This window comes from Haliaeetus leucocephalus, unplaced genomic scaffold (assembly GCF_000737465.1).
Source record: "Haliaeetus leucocephalus isolate CR32 unplaced genomic scaffold, Haliaeetus_leucocephalus-4.0 Scaffold206, whole genome shotgun sequence".
NCBI classification, from domain to species: Eukaryota; Metazoa; Chordata; class Aves; order Accipitriformes; family Accipitridae; genus Haliaeetus; species Haliaeetus leucocephalus.
The window spans coordinates 4,437,213-4,456,889 of NW_010972642.1; the positions used below are offsets into that span (position 1 = coordinate 4,437,213).

Here is a 19,677-nt window from a genome sequence, read left to right on the forward strand (position 1 = left end):
CATGCACTAGCACTGGCTCTGCAATCCCTCCCATGCTGCCCAACAAAAACATATTGCCCCAGGCCTAGGGGGAGACTTGGAATAAGAAGGCAGTTTAGTGCCATGGCACATTCCTTCTCTGCCTTTTGGGGGGTCACGAACCAGGTGACAGCTATGTTTTGTAAAGGGATGCTGTTGCCTCATTTCCTTTTGGCCACCACACTTCACATGAGTTTATTTATCTGCAGGCAACGCTGCTGCTGCTTTGCAGAGCTCACAGGTTCAGCTTATAGCCTGATGAGCTCATATACCCAGTTCTGCATGGCAACACTTCCTTCAGAAAGAAAGGCGGCTATTGCATCTCATCTACCTGGGATTTCCCCCTCAAGCCTCATCAACATCCATCAGAGAGCCCTGCTTATGTAGCAGGGCCTTATTAACTCAAAAAACTCAAAGCAGGTATACAAAATATATTCGGTATTACATTCTGCTGACTTCCATTTACATCTGCTCTGAAAATGTATTTTCTCCTACAGCATTCAGGAACTGAAACACCGTGGTTTTGTCAGCACGTGGGAAAGACCAGAAACAAAAATGAAGTCCATATTCAAAATTAAATACAAAAATGAGAACAAAATGTGCTTAAACCTAAGTTCCTTTATTTTTTTAATCACTGCAGTGTTAATAAACTAAATCAAATCTTTATATCAGAGAAGACATTACAAAAATAAAAGGAGCCTGATTTTCTCCCTGCTTACTCCAGTGTAAATCATGGGAAATTCCATTAAAGCAAATGGAACTGTACAGGTGTAAAATGGGGTTAGTTAATGAAATGTTATTCCCAGTATTTTCATATTGCTTCTTTCATAAATTGACATCATTATACCCACATCAAGTTCTGTTCTCATTTGCACCAAAGTAAACCTGTAATAACTGATAGCAAATGCTGCCCTTGTTGCCCACATAAAATAGCTGTAAATGAATAAAAAGTGACAGGCAGTACAAATACAACAGTAATTGCACAGTAATGGCAGGCAATTCGCAGATATGCTATACTACATATACCAAGTGTATCTCAGCTTTCAACTGATATCTTATAATTTTAGCTCGATGTCTGAAGAGACAAACACAATCCCTTCTGCACAGCACTCACATGCCATCTGAGCATGAGTTTTCCTATCAATAATTTCACGTGGCCATAGTCCACCTTCACTATTTACATTCATCCATATAACAAAATAACTAGAAGCCAGGGCATTTACAAGAGCCTGAGGGAATTAGACACTAGACACCCCTGACTTCCAGCCTCTGCCACAATATTAACTAAAGCTATTTTACGGCACGTATCATTAGCAATGACCCTTTGGTTAGCTATAGCATACTTTGGAATTTAGGACAGAAGTCCTCAAAGCCACTGCTAATCAAAGGCAAGCCACCGGCACCATTTTCCATACGTAATACCTCACCTCTCAGCTTCAAGGCGCATTTCCTCACGCTTTTGCCTCCTGAGTTCTCTGCGGCGTTCAAAGTCATCCATGGTGGGTGTTCAAGCGTTTAGAGCTCTGGAAAGATCCAAATCTAAAAGGGAGATGACCACTTAGGTGAGAGAGAAAACACAATGGATGCGTTTAACCGAGTCCATTTAGTTTTGTTTTGCTTTCTTAACTTCACTGTAACTATTTTCTTTTTCCATCAAAAAATTTAGCTTCCTCAGTATTGTTGAGATAAACAAAATTAGTGAAATGCCTTGTAGGATAAACATAGCCCATGCCTGCATTTAGTTTCCTAGCTAAAACTAAATCAACATGCTTTAAGTAAGGACTGTATACATCTGCTAGCCGCAGACTAGCTATTTGTAACGTCACAGGTCTTTTCTACAAACAAAAGCAACAGTTGAGCAGGATTTTAACTTTAAGCTTCCAATTTTTACTGGAAGAAGCAAAAACGCTCTACAAGAGCTTTCTTATTTTCTTTAGTTGCACAGATAATTAAAAGTTTTACAAAGGTTAGTTCTTGTCTGTCCGTTCCCACCCCCCCTTCAAAAAAAGGGAAAAGAAAATGAGAAAAGAAGGAAAAGAGAAAAGAGGAGAGAAGGGAAAAAGAGAAGGAAAATAAGCCGCAGCTTTTAAATACCACCCAGGAGGAGCCAAACTATGTATAAATCCTACTCAAAGAACCAGAAGCAGCAATATTTTTTTTGTAGTTTAATCCACGCGTTTTCCTGTGCCCTACCTTCTTCTTTATGATTTAGTCCATGAAATATTTTCCCCTTTACAGTTCTTCATATACAAAGCCTTTCCAGCCTTGGTTTATATCCCATCAAGCCGAGTATTACAGAATTCCCCTGCAGCCCCCAAACCAAAAATGACTACCAGGAAAGGGAAAGCTGTTCTCTTTTTGTCCCTGCTTTGTTTACAGAGCTGTCAGTGGTTAGTTAAACTCTGCCTGGAATCTGGCATTTAAGGCCTGCTCTAAGATTGCTTCCTGTGCAGGGCTGGAGGCCTCAGCTTCCTCTGCAATCCTAGCCTAGGCGCTGCACTCCCAGGATTTCCACCCCCCACGTCCCCCCCACAAAACGTTTTCCAGCCCGTTAGTACAAGACCAGCCATTTACACCGCAGAGAAAGCCAGCGTGCAGATGCAAACTGAGATTTTCAAAGGTGGCTTATGAACTGCTTGCCGTTTAAGGAAAACAAAGCCAAGGTGCATTTGTAAATTATTTGAAGTGCTCTGTTTGCAGATGTAGATCTGTCTCGCGGCTTTATATTCCTGCCCGCTGGTGCAGCATCCAAGTGCCCTCCCCGTAAAATCACTGGCAATAGCAAAGCCTCTCATGACTTAAGGGAATCCGTGGCTTTTTCTGCCCCCTCCTTTGTATTAAAACACTGCTGAGGGCAGGGGTTTTGCGAAGGTTATTTTATTAGTTTACTTTTCCTGGGGGTGTTTTTCTTTCTGATTTGTTCCTGGATTGGGGGATTTAAAATGATTTAAATTTTTGTTGTTGTTGTGACTTTCTTCGTGTTTGGCTGGCTGGGGTTGTTTTGTGGAGGTTCAAAGGGAAAGTTAATTTTGCAAACCTAATAGTGACTTTGCAATTGCTGCTTTTTTTTTAATGCACAATTAGACAATATATATAAGAAGCAAGTTGTAACAAGACATTTTTTCAAATCATGTGTTTATTCTTACCACTATGAACCCCTTGAAGAACACAGAACAGCAAATCTTCTGTTTTCTCCTGAGAAGTGTTTTCATCTCAGCCTACGTGTGCAGCTAAATCCTGCCTCAGTTCCTTTGCTAGAGGGCCCTGAGTTGCAGGACTAATGTGGTTCCCCCCAGCTGGGAGACGATGATCAAAGGAGGAATGGTACACTACAGAGAGCAAGTTTGAAGCAGCATGCTGGGCTTCTGTGTACAGAGGGCAGATGACAGTGTCCGCAGGAACTAAGACTGCACCAGGTAGCAGTATTTAGTCTGTGGAGCACAGTCACCATCAGGGATTTAAAATATAAAGAGCTGACTGTTAGGCTGACACCTTGTGTGCTAGAACTGAGAATCCCAAAGGTTTTTGCCCCCACTCTACCTCCCCATAGCAGACACTCTTTGACATCTGATTTATTTGCACCTTCATCACTTCTTACACAGCCAGCTACATCCCTCTCTCCACATCTCCTGACTAAGGTACATTCCTTCGACCCCCCAGCTCCAGACTCTGTGCACCCACATTTTCCCCATCCCCTTTCCAAATGTCCCAGCCAATACCTCTACCCCTTCTCCTCTTACATGGGCCTCAGCACCATCTCTCATCTCCAAAAGCTCAAGCTGCCTTCCTCATGAGGAAAGCTGAGGAGGGTAAGAACAACAACCCAGAACTATTTCTGTTCTTCCTCCCCTCCTTCCTTCCCAGGAACATAGGGGAGGTTACACAGCAGTTACAAGAAGTTCCCTGATGCAACAACCTGTCTTCATCTACAGGGTGCTTTTCTGTTGTTCGATGAAGTTCAGATGGATAGACATCTCCGGAGGGTGTCTAGGGTTTATTAGAGTATAGTGTCTCCTCTAAAAGAACTGAGGTCCAGCCACTTCACGGCATTCAGATGACTTGCAAGTCAAATCCCTTTTTCAAAAATGAGGAAGTCACTTGGGAAATGGGGGTCAGGTCAACAGTACAACCTGTAGTTAGCAAAGCCATATCAGTGCATGAAAATGAGTCATCACCTAGAAGGTCCACTTGAAGAAGTCAACTATTCAGTGCTGTTTACTGTCTTCCCCAAAAGGGTTCTTATCTTTCAGCCTCTGAAAACTACTAGAAAATAACTTCATCAATCTCTCTAAAAATGTTTCCTATTTCTACAAAAAGAGAGTTTCTTTGAGTGTTCTTGCCTCTCAGAAGATTTGAAAATTGCTTTGCTTATAGACGAAGGTACCAATTATTTGAAGTATTTTCTACAAGCCATTTTTGGGAGCATGCACATTTTGATGCTACTTTTTTTAAAATGAAAATTGTTCATGAGTGAAAACATCCTGGGCCAAAATGTAATACTCCACCCACCTCCACTCCAGGGCCTGCCTTCAGAACCAAATGTGAAAATGTCTCTCTGTGTGACCTTCCCAGGTGTGCAAAAAAAAATTTTTTTTTTCTCTTTGATCGCACCTTTCTTTTTTCCTGTTACACTTTTTTAATAATTTGGTGTCATACCAAAAAAGTTGCATTTTTCTGAAAAGAGGAAAACTGTCATTAAGAAAACTGTTTCAAATCAAGAGTAATGTTTCATTCAACCTCAAAAAAAAAAAAAAATCTTTCATTTTATTGTAAATATAAAAATTTTGGTTTTCAAAGTATGATAGAAAATGTTTTGATATCTCATTTTTTTTCTCTGAATTATTTCCAGGTATGCTTCTCACCTAATTCAATGAGAAGTCATCAATAAATTTTAAAGAAGCAGAAATATATAAATATTTTTTTTAGCAAATAGAAGTAGATGTCAAACTATTTAATCAGTTCCATTCCCCTGACATCCACACACGTATACAAATTACTAGAGTATGGGCTACTCTTACACTGTGAACGGGTACACCACAAAAATTATCATTCTGTTGCTCCTACCTTAAAACAAGACCCTCAGCATCTTTTCAACCTTTACACAACTGAAATAATACTGAAAGACTCTGAAGCGAACTCTCAGGAGTTTTCTACCACCAGACTCAGAAGAGGGACCTATGGAAGAATATTACAAAGATCTTTGACCTTGCTTGCTTTTTTTTTTTTTTTTTTTTTTAAAAATACCTCTCAGAAACTACTGAAGATAATTCTTGCTGAGGACCTCAGATTTTCCACAGCCTCACATACAAGGGTCTTCTCAGGGTCCCTACCTCTTTTGATTCTGAGACTGAACGTTTAGATCACAGGATGTCTGATGAACCCTGTGGTCTTCCTGAAGACATGCTAAGACTAAAAGAAGACAGATAAGCAAAGTAACTTACCTACAACATTTACCAGCATTGCCACATTACTTGAATCAGAGTCACAGTAACGTGCCCTGCAAATACCATCTCCCCACAAAAACACTCTTCATTTCGAAAGCAGTACCAATCTCTCTCGTTTTCATCTCTGCACTTCACATAATGCCTTTGATCTTCAGCTGACTGGCTTATTACTAAAATTTGTTGAGTTTTTCATTGTCTTGCTAAAAAGTGCTTCCTTCAAAGACAGCCACATTTAATCCCTCCTGGTACAAAACACATGCATGCAAATCCCACTCCCCTTTATGTCTCATCCCATGAGAGAGTTTACAATTTTGTCGTCTTTCAGCTTTCATCAGCGTGAAGAATCATAGGAACGCATAGTAATTGTAAATATATGACAAAATATTTTAACAGCAATTAACTGGAATATGCTTTTTGAAAGCAAACAATAAATTGGCTAGGTAGAAATACACACACAACCACATATCTGTATAATCTGTATCCATCTGTATGGAGAGCAAAATAACCTCTTGCTCTGGCTCAGGTTTAATACTGTCCTCACCCTATTTCCAGCACTGATTTCAGAGACAACTCAGTACCCAGGGGGCCTTAAAAAAACAGATGAGCTAGACTGGTAACAAGCAAGTGAAAATGCAAACTACTGCTCAGGTCTTTAAGAAACAAAAATATCTGTCTTTCAAGACCTGCTAGTCACTTTTCCATTACACTGTATGAGCTCCCAGACTGCAATGTTTATGCTGAGTCTCTGCACCAGCTTCAACTTAGTTGAGCCAAGAAACTTCAGGCAGAGCATATTCCCTAATATAGCACAGCTGTGTATTGCACAGGGCTCTACGCTGGCCACACCTGGTGACAGCATTGTGCGAGCACACGCCGTCTTGCATCCCTCCCAGTGCAATGAAACAATTGCAGATTTCCTCTTGGTGACCTTCAGGCCCAAAGACCCTGAAAGTCATGCCTGTTTCCTTAACATGGGATTGCTCGCTGCCCCGGTGTTGTGAATGCCCAGGGCAAGCTTCACGCAGACAACTGCTAGGCAGATTGCAGTTTCTGATGACTGCCCATGCAAGAGAGCGTGGATCAGAGCTCTTGCCAGACCCCCTCTCAGTAGTTTGGCCTACTCGTCATTAAAGAATGAGGGCTGAAGGGGAGCAAGGGGATTCAGCTTTTGGTTTCTTTGTAACAAGAGAGATTTTCTGCTTAATTCCTTTCTTATCTCGTTAAAGACATCCACATGCACTGTGCACCAGGTAGCTCCCCTTCCTTCCTTAGCCCAGCAAGCGTCTCAAGCTGGTGACTGAAGTGGGGTACCAGCACAGACCCATCCTGCACTGTTGCAGGACCCCTGTTCTGTGGGAGCTGATAGAAATTTTAGGACTCACAGGAAGCACAGAAAAACGCTAAAGTAGTTAAAAGGACAATACCAGGTTTCTTCATGAAAGAAACCATGACCAGTTCCTAGTCTTTCCTTCCCTCCCCTCCTTCCCTCATCCCAAGCAGCAGGAGGCAAGAACAGTGTGAAGAGAAACAGCTTCAGGATTTCCAGGAGAACTCAAGTAACACACTGCAGAACAAAGAGGCCAATGAGATATCATGGCCCAGCGCCTAGCATTCGGGTGAACCCAGCAACCGGGGTACTCCTGCTTGTTTCTACCTCTGATTTACTGTGTGGCCTTAGGGACCGAGCCTCGGTCAATATTGTGCCTCTTAGTCCTTATGTTATCTCCACCAATTGTAAGTTCTTCTCACTGTGCATTTGCAGAAGGCTAAAGTATAACCAGACTCCTGGTTCAGTCCCAGCCACTAAATGTAACTGTAACATCAGTACTAAAAAAGCTGTATCCTACAAATAGAAACGTCTGCTGCAGAGAAGGGCTGAACAAAGGTGATAAAGGGAAATTCTTTCTGAACCTTTCCTACAGAGGTGCAGTAAAAGGAAGGCTTCCAAGTCCAACTACACAAAGGTTTTCTACATGCATAGAGATGGACCTCTGACTTCTGATCTGTCCTCACTGCAGGATCAGGTGGTAACACAAGACCTAAGTTATTCTGTCATTGCCCTCCTTTTTTTTTTTTAATACTCCCACAAAAAGGATCAAATGCCTCGTTAAAGCTTGACATAAACTGATACTACAGGCAGCTCTGCGAGTTGTAAACTCATTAATCCAAACGTCCCATTTTCCCATCTGTCTCCAGTTGTCCCAAAGCCCTGGTGTGGAAATATAAACCTTTCAAATGTCAGTAAAGGACTGGTCAGTGAGAAGCACAAAGAATATTTTGCTCCAGCTGGCTACATGCCATGGCATCCACTATCTCCCTAGGACTACCACTGTCCTTTCTTTCTACCTCCTCCCCCTCAGAAGTGAAAACAGAACCTCTTCATTGCCCCTTTTGCAGCTGAGAGCAACTCAGCAAGCAACACTCATTGTCTAAGTGTGACCTGTTTAATCTGGCACCCACAAAATGCAGGTATGACAAGCATTCTACTGCAATATCTGGGAGAATTAGAGTTCCTTAATCTATCTTCAGTCAAAACAAATAAATCTGTTTTCTATGAAAATCTCTCAGAAAACATTTGAAAATTATTTTCCTCGCTCCCCTTTTAATTCTGCATTAGAAGCATTCAGTGCCACTCAGATCTTTCAGAAACAGGCACAACTTCATTGAAGTCAAAAGGTGGAGTTCAACGGATTGATTTGTCCTTTCACACCTCATGCATACTCTTTCTTTAATCTGAGATGTTGGATATCACTGGCAATCATATATTACCAATAGTAAGGCTTACATTTAAAGAGGATCTTCTTTCCTCCATAAATTCATTTTTAATGTTCCTTTCATGTAAAACCACATCTGCAATTATTACCATAAGCTTGGCCAAGTATTCATGTTGACTGCAGATAATGAACTCTTATACATACATATACACATACACACATACTCATTATCAAGCAGCTTTATTCCTTCCCAAACAGAATAGCTCATTTGGGACTCAGGGCAAAATAAATGTATTAGGTCATGTGAACACACGGTTTTATTCCAATCTAGCCTTGTTTCATCTGACCATGCTTCTTAGGACTTCCAAGGAAAATTCATCAATGGCAAACCAACCAAGTGTGGTTCATACTTAGCATCAGAAAATCAAACTTTGGAGGTTTCTCAGTCCCAATTTTTGTTCTCAGAACATTTCACTTCCATCTACATGTGTATGTCCAAATCACGTCTCTATGAAAAGGAGGCAGAGAATTACCTAGAATTTCAACAAGGAAGTCAAAAAACCCATCTGTTAAAATCTCTGCTTGTGGCATAAGGTACATTTCTCAATCTCATCTTTCACAGGAGTAAAAAAAGTTCATGCACATTGGTGGGGCATTTTTAAACCTGATTAACATATTAGTTAACATCTCTGTGGCATCCTGAGCAAAACTATGTAGTGATTATGTAGAATAGAGAATCCCATTTGGTGCTCTGCAGATTACTGATGGCCCACAGGACCACACCATGGTCCAGGCCCTTGATTCAAAGAGGTGCTGAACAGGTTTCACCCACCCTGGCTAAGCATAGGTTACCACAGTGAGTACCACACATGTCCTTGCAGGTGCCAGGCCCTGTGCTGCCCTCCTGCTGCTGCAGCATGAACCATGTGAAAAGTGTTGACAGGGAGCTTTTTATAGGACATTGCCCCTGCCACAAATTTCACTCCTTGGGTCTGCAGCTGAAAGATCCATGGCTTTAAATACTTGTTCAGGTCCATCTCTCATATCCATGATCTAATTCAGCACTGGGGAAGGAGCATTACAGAGCTGCACCATCCCAGAGGCGTTAGTAAACATCTAGCGTGCTGCTGCTAACACTGCAATACACTTCTAAGCATGCAGCAGTAGGACCTATCATCTCAGAGCCAGTCAGTTGCAATGGAAAGTCTCCATTTGTCTCTATTCCCATGGGCAGGCTGAGTGCAGGTATGCCATTTCCACTCCTCCCTCATCTTTCTCCTACTGCACATTGACATAAGGGCCAGGCAGAGCTTTCTCTTGACATTTGGATTTGCATATACTGGTCCCACCCCTGATCTCGGTGACATTTGTCTATCACTTCCCATTAGCAGACAAAGGAAGAAACAAGACATAGCTGGAAGCTGCTGGCACAGACACTGGTTCTCATGTTAGGAGGATTGACCCTTGACTCTCCCCTTCAAGTGTCCTCTGAAGTATTTCAAAAATTTTGTCCCCAAAGATCAGAAGATACTGAAATATTACTCATATACAGACTACAGTTGAAATCCTAGTCCTGTTGGAATGCCTGGCAGACTTCCCAGAGCCTTCAGTCAGGGCTGGATTCCACCCTCACAGGTCAAATTCATCTAATGTACACTACAAAAGATCAGTGAGCTCACCCTGCATGTCAGAAGCTGGTATGATCTCAGATTATGCCAATATAGGCTACTTCGTCCTCTCATACTTTTGTGCACACACACGTAAAGGCAGAATTTTTTTACTCTTGCAGTGCTTAATTGTGGGAAAAATTCTTTTTACTCATATCATTATCACTGAGGAAATATTTAGCCTTTGCTGCAGATACAAAGGGCAGCTGAAAATTATATTGCCCCTTACTACTGTTTAATCATAAGTGAATATATCCCAGGTAATGACAATGAGGCCCCCATCTCAAAGGACAAAACACACTGAAATCAAAGGGATTTCATAGTCTACAAAACAGTTTGAAAAAGTGCTTAGTCCCAAAATGAGTTCTGACTTGCGTTCACTTTTTCTCTGCATTCAAACACTGGGAAGCAGGCTCATGTGATATCATTCACCAGTTACCCTTGTCTTTTATCTGCTTCTACCAGCGAAGATCTTCAGCTTCATCACATTAATCTAATCACGGGAATGCCCACATCATGCATTTAAGTCCTCCTGCATGCTTTGTTGCAAATCTGTGGCCTGACTGTTGAAACTTGTGGCAATGCTCCAGCTGTTGGCCAGCTTCATCTCTTGCTGAAATCTCTAAGAGCAGAAAACGAGTGCCCATGCCAACACCTTCTGGTCAGGAGCTATTTGTTTCTTAATAATAGCGGAGAACAGACAAACATCACTAAAAGACAGGTTAAGTCCAGCTCAGACAACCAACGCATATTAAAGAGGAGAATGCATTTCCTCTTGCCCTACACCAGCTCTCCCATTGATATCTATTAGCGAAAAATCAGAGCATGGGAAAGAATATCACACAAGCAGAAGAAGCTGCCACGGCTATGGAAAAGCCAGTCTTCAGCTTCTGGCCTAGCAAATAAAACTGCCACATTATATCCATTCAATTTGTGCCTTTAAAGGCACAGGGAAAAGGAAAAATTACTTATTCCTGTCAATGCTCTCTCATCTAACTTCAAGTCCTCTGGAGGGGGAGCTCAGCTGGCAGACATCACAGATGCACCATGTGCCCTAGTCCCACTGCCTGCCGTCTCTCTGAGGGAAATGGCATAGCTGCAAGCATGCCCAGTGGAGCATGCATCAGGGGAGACGTGTAGCAACACAAGTGCCAGCCAGGACAGCAAGCATCTGGGAGAGGAGCAGAGCCTGACCCTGAGCTGGAGCTAGGTGCAGTGGAGATGTAGCTCGGGACAGAAATGCCCATAGGAGCTGATAACCATGCGCTGAGTGCTAATCACTGTGATGCTGTTAGTCCCTTCTCGATGTGCAAAGCCACAATGAGCCCACGTGACGAGATACCACCACAGTGAAGCAGGACAAGCCACGGGATCAGAAAGCATGCTGAGGGCTCTTGCCTAGTGAAGTTAGTCACCCAATGATGCAGGCAGGAGTAACACAAGACACGGTGGTCTGGTGTCCATCATGACAAGCGGAGGTTCACACTGGGAGCAGCAGTCACAGCTCTGGCAATAGGCAGAGGATCTGGGCTAGGAGCAAAGCAGGCATCAGCCAGGGAAGATGTTGCTCTGTCCAAGTGCACGAGCATTTCTTCTGCACCAGCACTGGCCAGGAAGCCAGCAGTAGCAGTGCAGCTCTTCATACTTGCCTCTCAGCTAGAGAGAAGGGTTTTCCCCTCCAGACAAGGAGCTGATCAGGGCCAGTGACCAGTAAGGCTGGGAAGCATCTGCCTCTCTATCTTCCTGACTTCTACTCTGCTCCCATCCCTCTCATTTAGTGCTCCCCTCTTGTCCTACCCTTGCACCACCCCTGTTGACCTTCATGCTCCCATGCAATATTTCAACAACATGTTGTCTGAACTTATTTGTGTCCAAGCAGGTTTTATGAATGTTTCAGCACTTTATTCACACTCTTTCTCTGCATCTCTCAGGTCCTGAATTAAAAAGCTAAGGTAATGCCGCTAAAAATAATAAAATGTTCAAGCAAGTCTAAGGTAAGGTTCCAACAGCAACATTCACTCAGCCAGACTTCAAACTCCACATGTTTTCAGGAACGCATTTCAAAATACAAAACCATGATATATTAAGCTACATAGTCATAAAAAAGTAATAGAAAATAATATGGAGATACAATGCAGCCAGCTTACTGTGGCTTCGTTTTTGTATTTTCAACCCTTTTTCTTTTCCTGTTAAAACACGCAGCCCTAGGATCCAGCTCTGCCTAGCGCTGAGCATCATAAACTCTAATGAGAGTTAAGGGGTCTCACTTGCTCTATTTTGAACCAGCAATAAGCAACAACACTAAGTTTTAGTCATCATCCCTGCATTTCTAAAGATAAAAGAAATGCTATGAAAACACACCCCTAAAGTTCTTAGGTTTGCTGATCTTACTAGTTGTGCCCTAAGAGACACTAAGCATTTTGAATCCAACCAGTTCCTCAGAAGAAATTAATGATAAATTTTCAAGATCTTGCCTGTTGCTCTTGAACTTTAATGAATTCATCTTCCCTCCCAGTATCTGTACACTTACTTTGCACAGACACAATGCATGTCACTGTGATAGATACATTGCAGCTGTAAGTCCAGTTACTCAATGACAGACCATCATGGAAATCTGTGGAATTCTACCAGGAATGAATCTAGATGCAGAAATTTCTACTGGACTTTTCTACCTCACACTTTTAAAGTCATCTTTACCAATGAAACCCAGATTGTTTCCTGCCAAGTAGCTCTATCAATTTATCTCTAATGAGCAGCAATTCTGTGTGATTTTGGTTCAAAATTGAAGCATGAGGTCAGTGCCAGCTTTAAAGAGCTAAAGCAGGGCAGCAACAATGTAAAGCCTTTCAACAGGACAACTCAAACAGGATACGACAAAATAGATGCTTCTCAAATTATTTTCCATATTTGAAGTTTACATCATAGACCCCACTTTATGCTGAGTTTAGCTGAAAGCAAGGAAACACTAACACAACAATGTCACCAAACCAGAAGACCCAATAGCAATGAGCCTTTGTTACAACAAAAGCAATAAGCAAGATAACACACTTGCATGCTGCACATGAGCCAGCGTAAAACCTGACACAGCAAGATTACAGCATTGCCAGCTCCCCCCATGAGACTCACACAGAGAGTCTTGACAATAATCTGACTGCTATCTAGACATTCAGGCGCAAACACTTATTGCCAGCAAATACCGCGACAGCAGTACATGGGTACATTGGTAATGTTGTATCTGACTGTGCATTGCTTCACCCTGCAGGGCAACAGCATCACCAAAACTTTCAACAGAGCCTGGCTCAGAGTCAATTAAACATGACAAGTGAGACCTGACAGTATCCTGTGCACTTAGTACTGAGAGCACACAGACATACATACTTACTTTGTATTAATTTGACAAAGGAAAGTTACGCTTGAGCACTGTATCAAGCCAATAAATTTTGCAGTTGTTTAACTTTTTTAGGAACAGTGCCTCAGACAATATCTGTGTGGTCCAGAAATGAAAATGTTTAATTTCCCTTCAAAAAATAAATGGAAAAAAAATAAATCTCTGTACTGCACATCATCTGCTACCTTTCCCTAAGTCCTCTTCTGTGAGGATCAAAAACTCCTGTGGGGTCTCCTCCAGCCTCCCTTGTTGCCATGTTAGGTCCACCCAGCTCAGAATGAGACATAGAGAACACATGGCTAGTCACAGTCTAAATTCTGGGCACCAAAGGCACATGAAGCACATTTTTCACAGTCAACCCACACAGTAGGGTTGTATGTGTACAAAGTGTTGGCCAAAACCAGAAATACAAAGGTGGAAGGGGAGGGAAGGGAGGACAACTTCTAATCTGTTTGTAAATGCTCTACAAATAGGAAAGCAGCCTATGTTTACTAAGCAAACTGTTTTTCGTAACTCAGTCACGTCATCTTTAGTTATGGGCTAGCTAGAAAAAAAAAAATGTTGAACTCAGCCTTCAAATCTTACACCTTCTTCAAAATAAATAAAGCAGAAATAATTGCATTTGTGACTGGCATGTGTGCACCGAGGCCTCCTGATGGTGATGCGTCACAACTCGGCAGATCTGGTGGCTCTACAGGAGTGGAGTACAACTAGGGAGACAGCCTTTCCAAAGATACGCTATTAAATAAGTGGAAAAAAGCATTAGGAAAGAAAGGGAGCAGAGGCAAAAATGGGAAAAGAGGTTTGAAAAAAGAAATGGACTCTGGAAAAGATGTACAGAGAAAGATCAAACTAAAATCCCAGATCATAATGCTTGCAAACTTGGAGGAATTTTACAATCCATACCCCCAGATAAAAATCCTGAAAATAGCTTGCACTCTTAAGGTGAACAAAGGAAATAAAAGCCAGATCTGAAATTCATAAATAAACTTGAGTAAACTAGCCAGATTTTTCAGTGCTTACCTGGACCAAATAAAACCTTTACAACTTGTAAATACTGACAAGTGTCACTTAAGATATTATTAAAGGATTCCCTAAATATAAAAGACAGGTTGGTCTGCAGTTAAATCTTTTCTCCTTTGCTTTTCCAATGCTGAAAGTAATTGAAAACAGAAGATGTGCTTCTTGATGTAGCCTAACATTTTTAGGAACTGAAAGTATAAATGTTAGTTATATAGCTGAGACTGCACTTCCAGTTTGTACTTGGTTGCACCCATATACCTTCACACAAATCCAGGTAAAAAACAAAAGCATGAACACTTACAGTCATATAAAATACATGTGCAATATACCCTAAAGCAACTATTAAGTGATACCACTTGCAAGACACCCCAAATAAAAAAAAAAAAACACATAAAAATGGCACCAGTTCTTCTCCTGGCCAAGGAGCACTGAAGAAGAAGCAAACTCATAATGTACTTCTTTCAAATAAAATGGTGTCACAAATGACATTAGAAAAACTCTGCCCAAAGCAGTGTTGTATAGAGAATACATATGATTGCAAAGTCTGAAGGATGTGTACATACTTCAGACAGGGCATGTATCAGGAACAGATCTGAATTTTTACTATCTTTTCTACTGCTTTATGTCCATATTATTTTGGTATTCACATTAAAAAGGAGACAGAAATATCTCTGGAGATGACTAAGCAGTTTCTCGATTTCTATTAAGTACCAAGAAGCAGTCCTGCCAATTTATTAATATTTAAGTTTCTACAACTTAATATGAACTTGGTTCCAAGAACTACATAGGTCTCCTTAAAGTATGTGTAGCAAGAAGTCAACACTGTGCCAGCTGGCAGATTAAACAAGCCATTAAAGTAGGCTCCTACTGAATTTAAAGGATTGTTTTTCATCTTTTCCCTCTCTACTCCTCTACATCCAGATGTATTATTTAGGGAATATTTTCCAGTCCCAGTAAGAAAAGTAAAAGAAATGCCCTTGGCACTTAATGAGTTTTTCCTCCGATGTGGTCTCCTGCTGCACTTGGAATTTATTCCATTACTGTATGGCTTGCAATGATCCCAGAATACCTCTGCCTACATGAAAAGACAGGGAAAGTGTCTTTGGGGTAGATATGGTTCTTCATTCAAAAGCAGGGACAGCCTGGGGTGATTGATCTTAGTGGATGACTTCATTCAGACCATCATTATGCCGGCATGCCACCCCACAACCGATGCCCTGCAGCCCCTTGTGCAGGAGACAAGCACAGTTACCTGCACGTTACAGTTGGGAAAAGCAGAGCACACTAGGATTAAGGGGAAGGCCAAGACCAACCTGGAGCAGGTTGGCAAAGCAGCTCGTTTCTCTGCAGTCCCTGCAGGACTTCAGTGATGAGAAAAAAAACCCTGGTAAAATCCTGTGCCTTCACAAAACAGAACCCTTCATCATATCATTTTTCCTTCAGAGGTTCAAAAGCTTATTTGAACTTCATTAAAGCTATCTGAACTTCATGACCTAGCAGTATTCAAAGGAAGAATGAGTCTAGAATAAACTCTGGTATTAAACCAGCCCTGGTGTAATCTATAACAGTATAACAGTTATATAACAGTATTTCAGACAAAAATGCCCCCTACAACAGTTTTCCAGATAAAACTTCCAAAAGACCAGAGTTGTATCTGCTGTGGCAATTTCAAACTGACTGGAACTACAGGCAGCTGAAGGAGGAGCACTGGCTCTTGAAATACCTGGAAAATAATTTTATAAAAATTGAAACAGAAAAAAACCCACCACCTAGGCCTCCCTCGGTATTTCAGTTCCTGGGTAGTAAAATGAGTTCAGTCCCATAAAACTGCTACTGAACTAGAAAACAAAAAGGCCTTAAAACCAAGTACAGGCACCCAGCCAGAGCCTGAGATAGCCAGCTCTGGAGCCTGACCACGACTCAGAGCATCTCCCTCCCCAGGAGTGAGAAGCCCCTCCAGGCTCCCTCTCAGGCCCCGTCTGGTCCCACAAAGCGAGCAGGCCCCTAACTCCCAGGCAGACCGACTCAGCAACCATCCTGGCCCATGCAACGACTTCAGAATTTGGCTCAGAGTTTGATTTGCCAGAATTGTTCTGGGGGTCACAAATATTCTCTGTCCCCTTCTTAAGGGGCAGTTTAATTCTTAACTGTATAAAGCTAAAGTGCAAAAACTGTATTTTGCATGTATTCTTTGTTTCTAATACCCGGTATCCATAAGGGGACTCCCTTGCTTGGCTAACAGTCGGGATTCATTAGACCTTTTATGATGATTCTTTCTGTTGTGCAGATATATGATGAATCTCAGATGTTTAAATAGCATATAACAGTGCTCCATTGACCTTGCTGAGTACAGTTGGAGGGAAAGAAAGGTAATTTTCCTCAAAGAAATGTTAAAAATGTGTCTCCACTATAGCACAGATGCAGAGGATAAAGAAACTCCAGAGGGATTAAAATATTTTAGATTAATTTGGAAGAAGGCCATATTGTGTGAAGCCTGGTTAGTTTGGGCCTTTCCAATTCCACGCCATATAAACAAACCCATTTAAACTGTATTTGTTAGAAGGAATGTCTAAAAAAAAAAATCCCCCAAAGTAGTTGTAACTCAAATGACCTCCAGTTCTGTATTCTCTTCTTACTGCCTAAAGAACAAACATATGTACAATATATTCTAGCCAGAGCTTGTACAGTTGCTGCATGATTCATACTGCTTGAAAATTAAGTTATTTAAGTAAAGGGATTCTGGCTCCCTCAAGCAAGGTTTTAAAATTGAAGCAAGGTTAGATCTGGTTGGTTTTGGAGCCGGCTTCCGTACTTTGAACAAGATCATTGCTTATAAATCTTTGCTGTGGGCTGGGTGGAAGGAAGTAAAAGAAAGAAAATTGAAAGAAAGGGATGGAAAGAAAGGAAAAGAGGGAAATAGAAAAGAACGCGTATCATCAACACAACTATAAAAGGACTAACCTAATGTTCAGTGTGCCACTGTCTGGCAGAAGCAAGTCCTCAATGTTTACTCACTTTCAAGGTCAAATTTTGCCCCTTTTACTCACACAGAATAGGGCTTTTGCCTGCAGAGTCTTCCAAAGAGACAAGTCCAAGTGTGGTACTAAATAACCATAGAAAGTAAATGGTTGCTGACCCTTATGAGTTAATCAAGTTGAGACACAAAGGAATATGACGGTAGCAGTGAGCCAGCCAGAGAGGTAACGGCCGGAAACACCCAGTAAGTCATTTTGCATAATTAGCATCTACAAAACAGCAGGCACTTAGAGTATCAGGACTTTCCTTATCATAAACCATGAATCCCGGAGCAACTCAACATGAGGAATACCCTCCCATCTGCCATGTGAGTGAAGGGTTCTCCAGCGGTCCCAGGCCTCCTTAAGTTCTTGAAATGGTACCCAAGTATGTGACTGTAAGTCAGTCACTGCACAAACTCCTCTCCCCTCAGAGGATGTGAGGCAGCTGGCCCAGACGAGGACAATATATTGTCCACTCTCTCCCAAATACCCAAAGGAGCCAACGTCATTTCACTACTGAATGTAACCATCTTGGAGAGAAATATGGAAACTTGATTGAAGTTCAGAACAATATAAAGCAATAGTTTCGAATACAAAATGAGGAAAAATGTCATTTTCATTACAAGTAATGTACTTTCAGAGAATAAAAAGATTAATTTAAATTCTGGGATTTGAGGGCTAGCATCCCTTCTTTTACTGAAGTTATTATGAGATGTTCTGAATATGATATTGCAAGAGACTATAGAGGTTCTGACATCATGGCCATAAAATTCAACTGTGATGATGGCTTCTGCAGCTATCATACATTTGCTTGCTATAATGTTAAAGGTTTAAGTTTTCCATGTCGTCTCTTTCCTCTTGATGGTTACTGGACATTAGCGATAAACATGTTCTCCAGCATCTCCCGCACATTTTTACTTCGATTGCATCTATAGCCAGCCCTGTGCTCCCATATTCAGCATGGTTGCATGAATGGAAGGGATACATTAAGCTCTCTTTGGAGATAGTCCAGGTTTGCAGGGATATAACCACAACCAGAAAGATGGCCAAGGGGATTTTTACATAACAAAAAATCAATTCAGAATTTAGAACTTTGCGGTTGGGTTTTGTTCTTCAGGGGTCATGTATGGACCTTTGTTTGTTGACATACGACTCTACACATTTCATGAAAGCAAGGAGTTCTCTAGTCACTTAGACTATCATGGTGAAACATTTTAAATAAATACTTCACATAATTTCAGAAACAGATGCTAGATAGTAAAACTGCATGTTTGCAACAGAAATGGCCAAGAGCTATTTATTAGTGCTTGGAATTTTCTATTTTGTGCTTCCCATTATCACTAGCAATGCGTGAAAAACACAACTATTACATCCTAAACTTTCCTTTTGAAATGTATTTATTTTTTAAATTTACTCCAAGAAGTTTATGAGTGGAATTTAGTATTTTTCAACACTCTTAACTCTGCCCTTACACCCATATGCCTGCTACAATTCTATGTCCACGTATTTTTTTCTCTTCTGCATCTTCAATAGGATTTGGGTTTCTCTGCTCTACCATCTCACACAGTTGCTCACAATACAGACTTCTCCATGTAGGAAGACATGCAGGACTTGTGTGATCATTTCTGCCACGGCCAAAATATCATCAAGTCATTCTAACTTTCACTTGTCTGAAATAGAATTTATGCTTAGCAGAGAAGTTTCCCACCATCTCCTTAGCAGTGACATCCTTCCTTCCTTTGTGGAGTCCCACTTAAAATTTGGAAGGAGCAATGCCCTTCACACTGCTCATAGCCCTAACGTTACTGCATGGCATCTTAAAAAAAGAAATCCAGTTCCGAAAGGTACCTCTTTTGAGAGAATTCCTTTTTCAGTTTAGCATCAGCGCTGATAACCATTAATCTAAGAAACTTTACAAGATATTCAGCCTAAATTTTGCTTCTCTTAGTAGTTCTAGCCTAAATGTTGTTCCCCACAGTACTCCTAGTTAGACACTAGTATACTAATAACAGAACTCCATTCTTAATACCGCCTCTTTCCTAATTGATTAAATGGAGTGTGTCTGTTACCTGTAGTAATAAATTTTGAAATCTTACTGGCTTTTAGTCAAGTGGCAGAAGTAAGATTAATTTGATTTCTTAATAAATCACATTGTTTCGGTTTAGTTACATGCTACAGCCAACTTTAAGTTGCCAGAGGTAGTCAGGGGATATGTTAAGGTCATACAGATGCACAGTGGGGACACAGATGTACAGTGATGTAAAGTCACCCAAATGGCTTTGCTCAGAGCCATTTCAGTTTATGAGTAGGCTTTATGAGCTCTAGTAACAAGGGAACCCTCCGGCTGCTTCCACACAAAGCTCCCCAGGTGCATCAACTCTGCGTTTCCATCCCCTAGTCTCCTGG

General features: G+C 41.3%; 1 protein-coding gene across 1 annotated transcript in view; it reads right to left on the reverse strand.

Moving 5' to 3' along the window:
* Positions 1-19,677, reverse strand: part of CALD1 (caldesmon 1) — a 197,444-nt gene that overhangs the window by 93,189 nt on the left and 84,578 nt on the right. The window contains exon 3 of the mRNA XM_010566129.1: positions 1,446-1,557. Coding sequence (XP_010564431.1) covers positions 1,446-1,516 — 71 coding nt within the window. The 5' untranslated portion in view covers positions 1,517-1,557. The remainder of the gene's footprint in view (positions 1-1,445; positions 1,558-19,677) is intronic.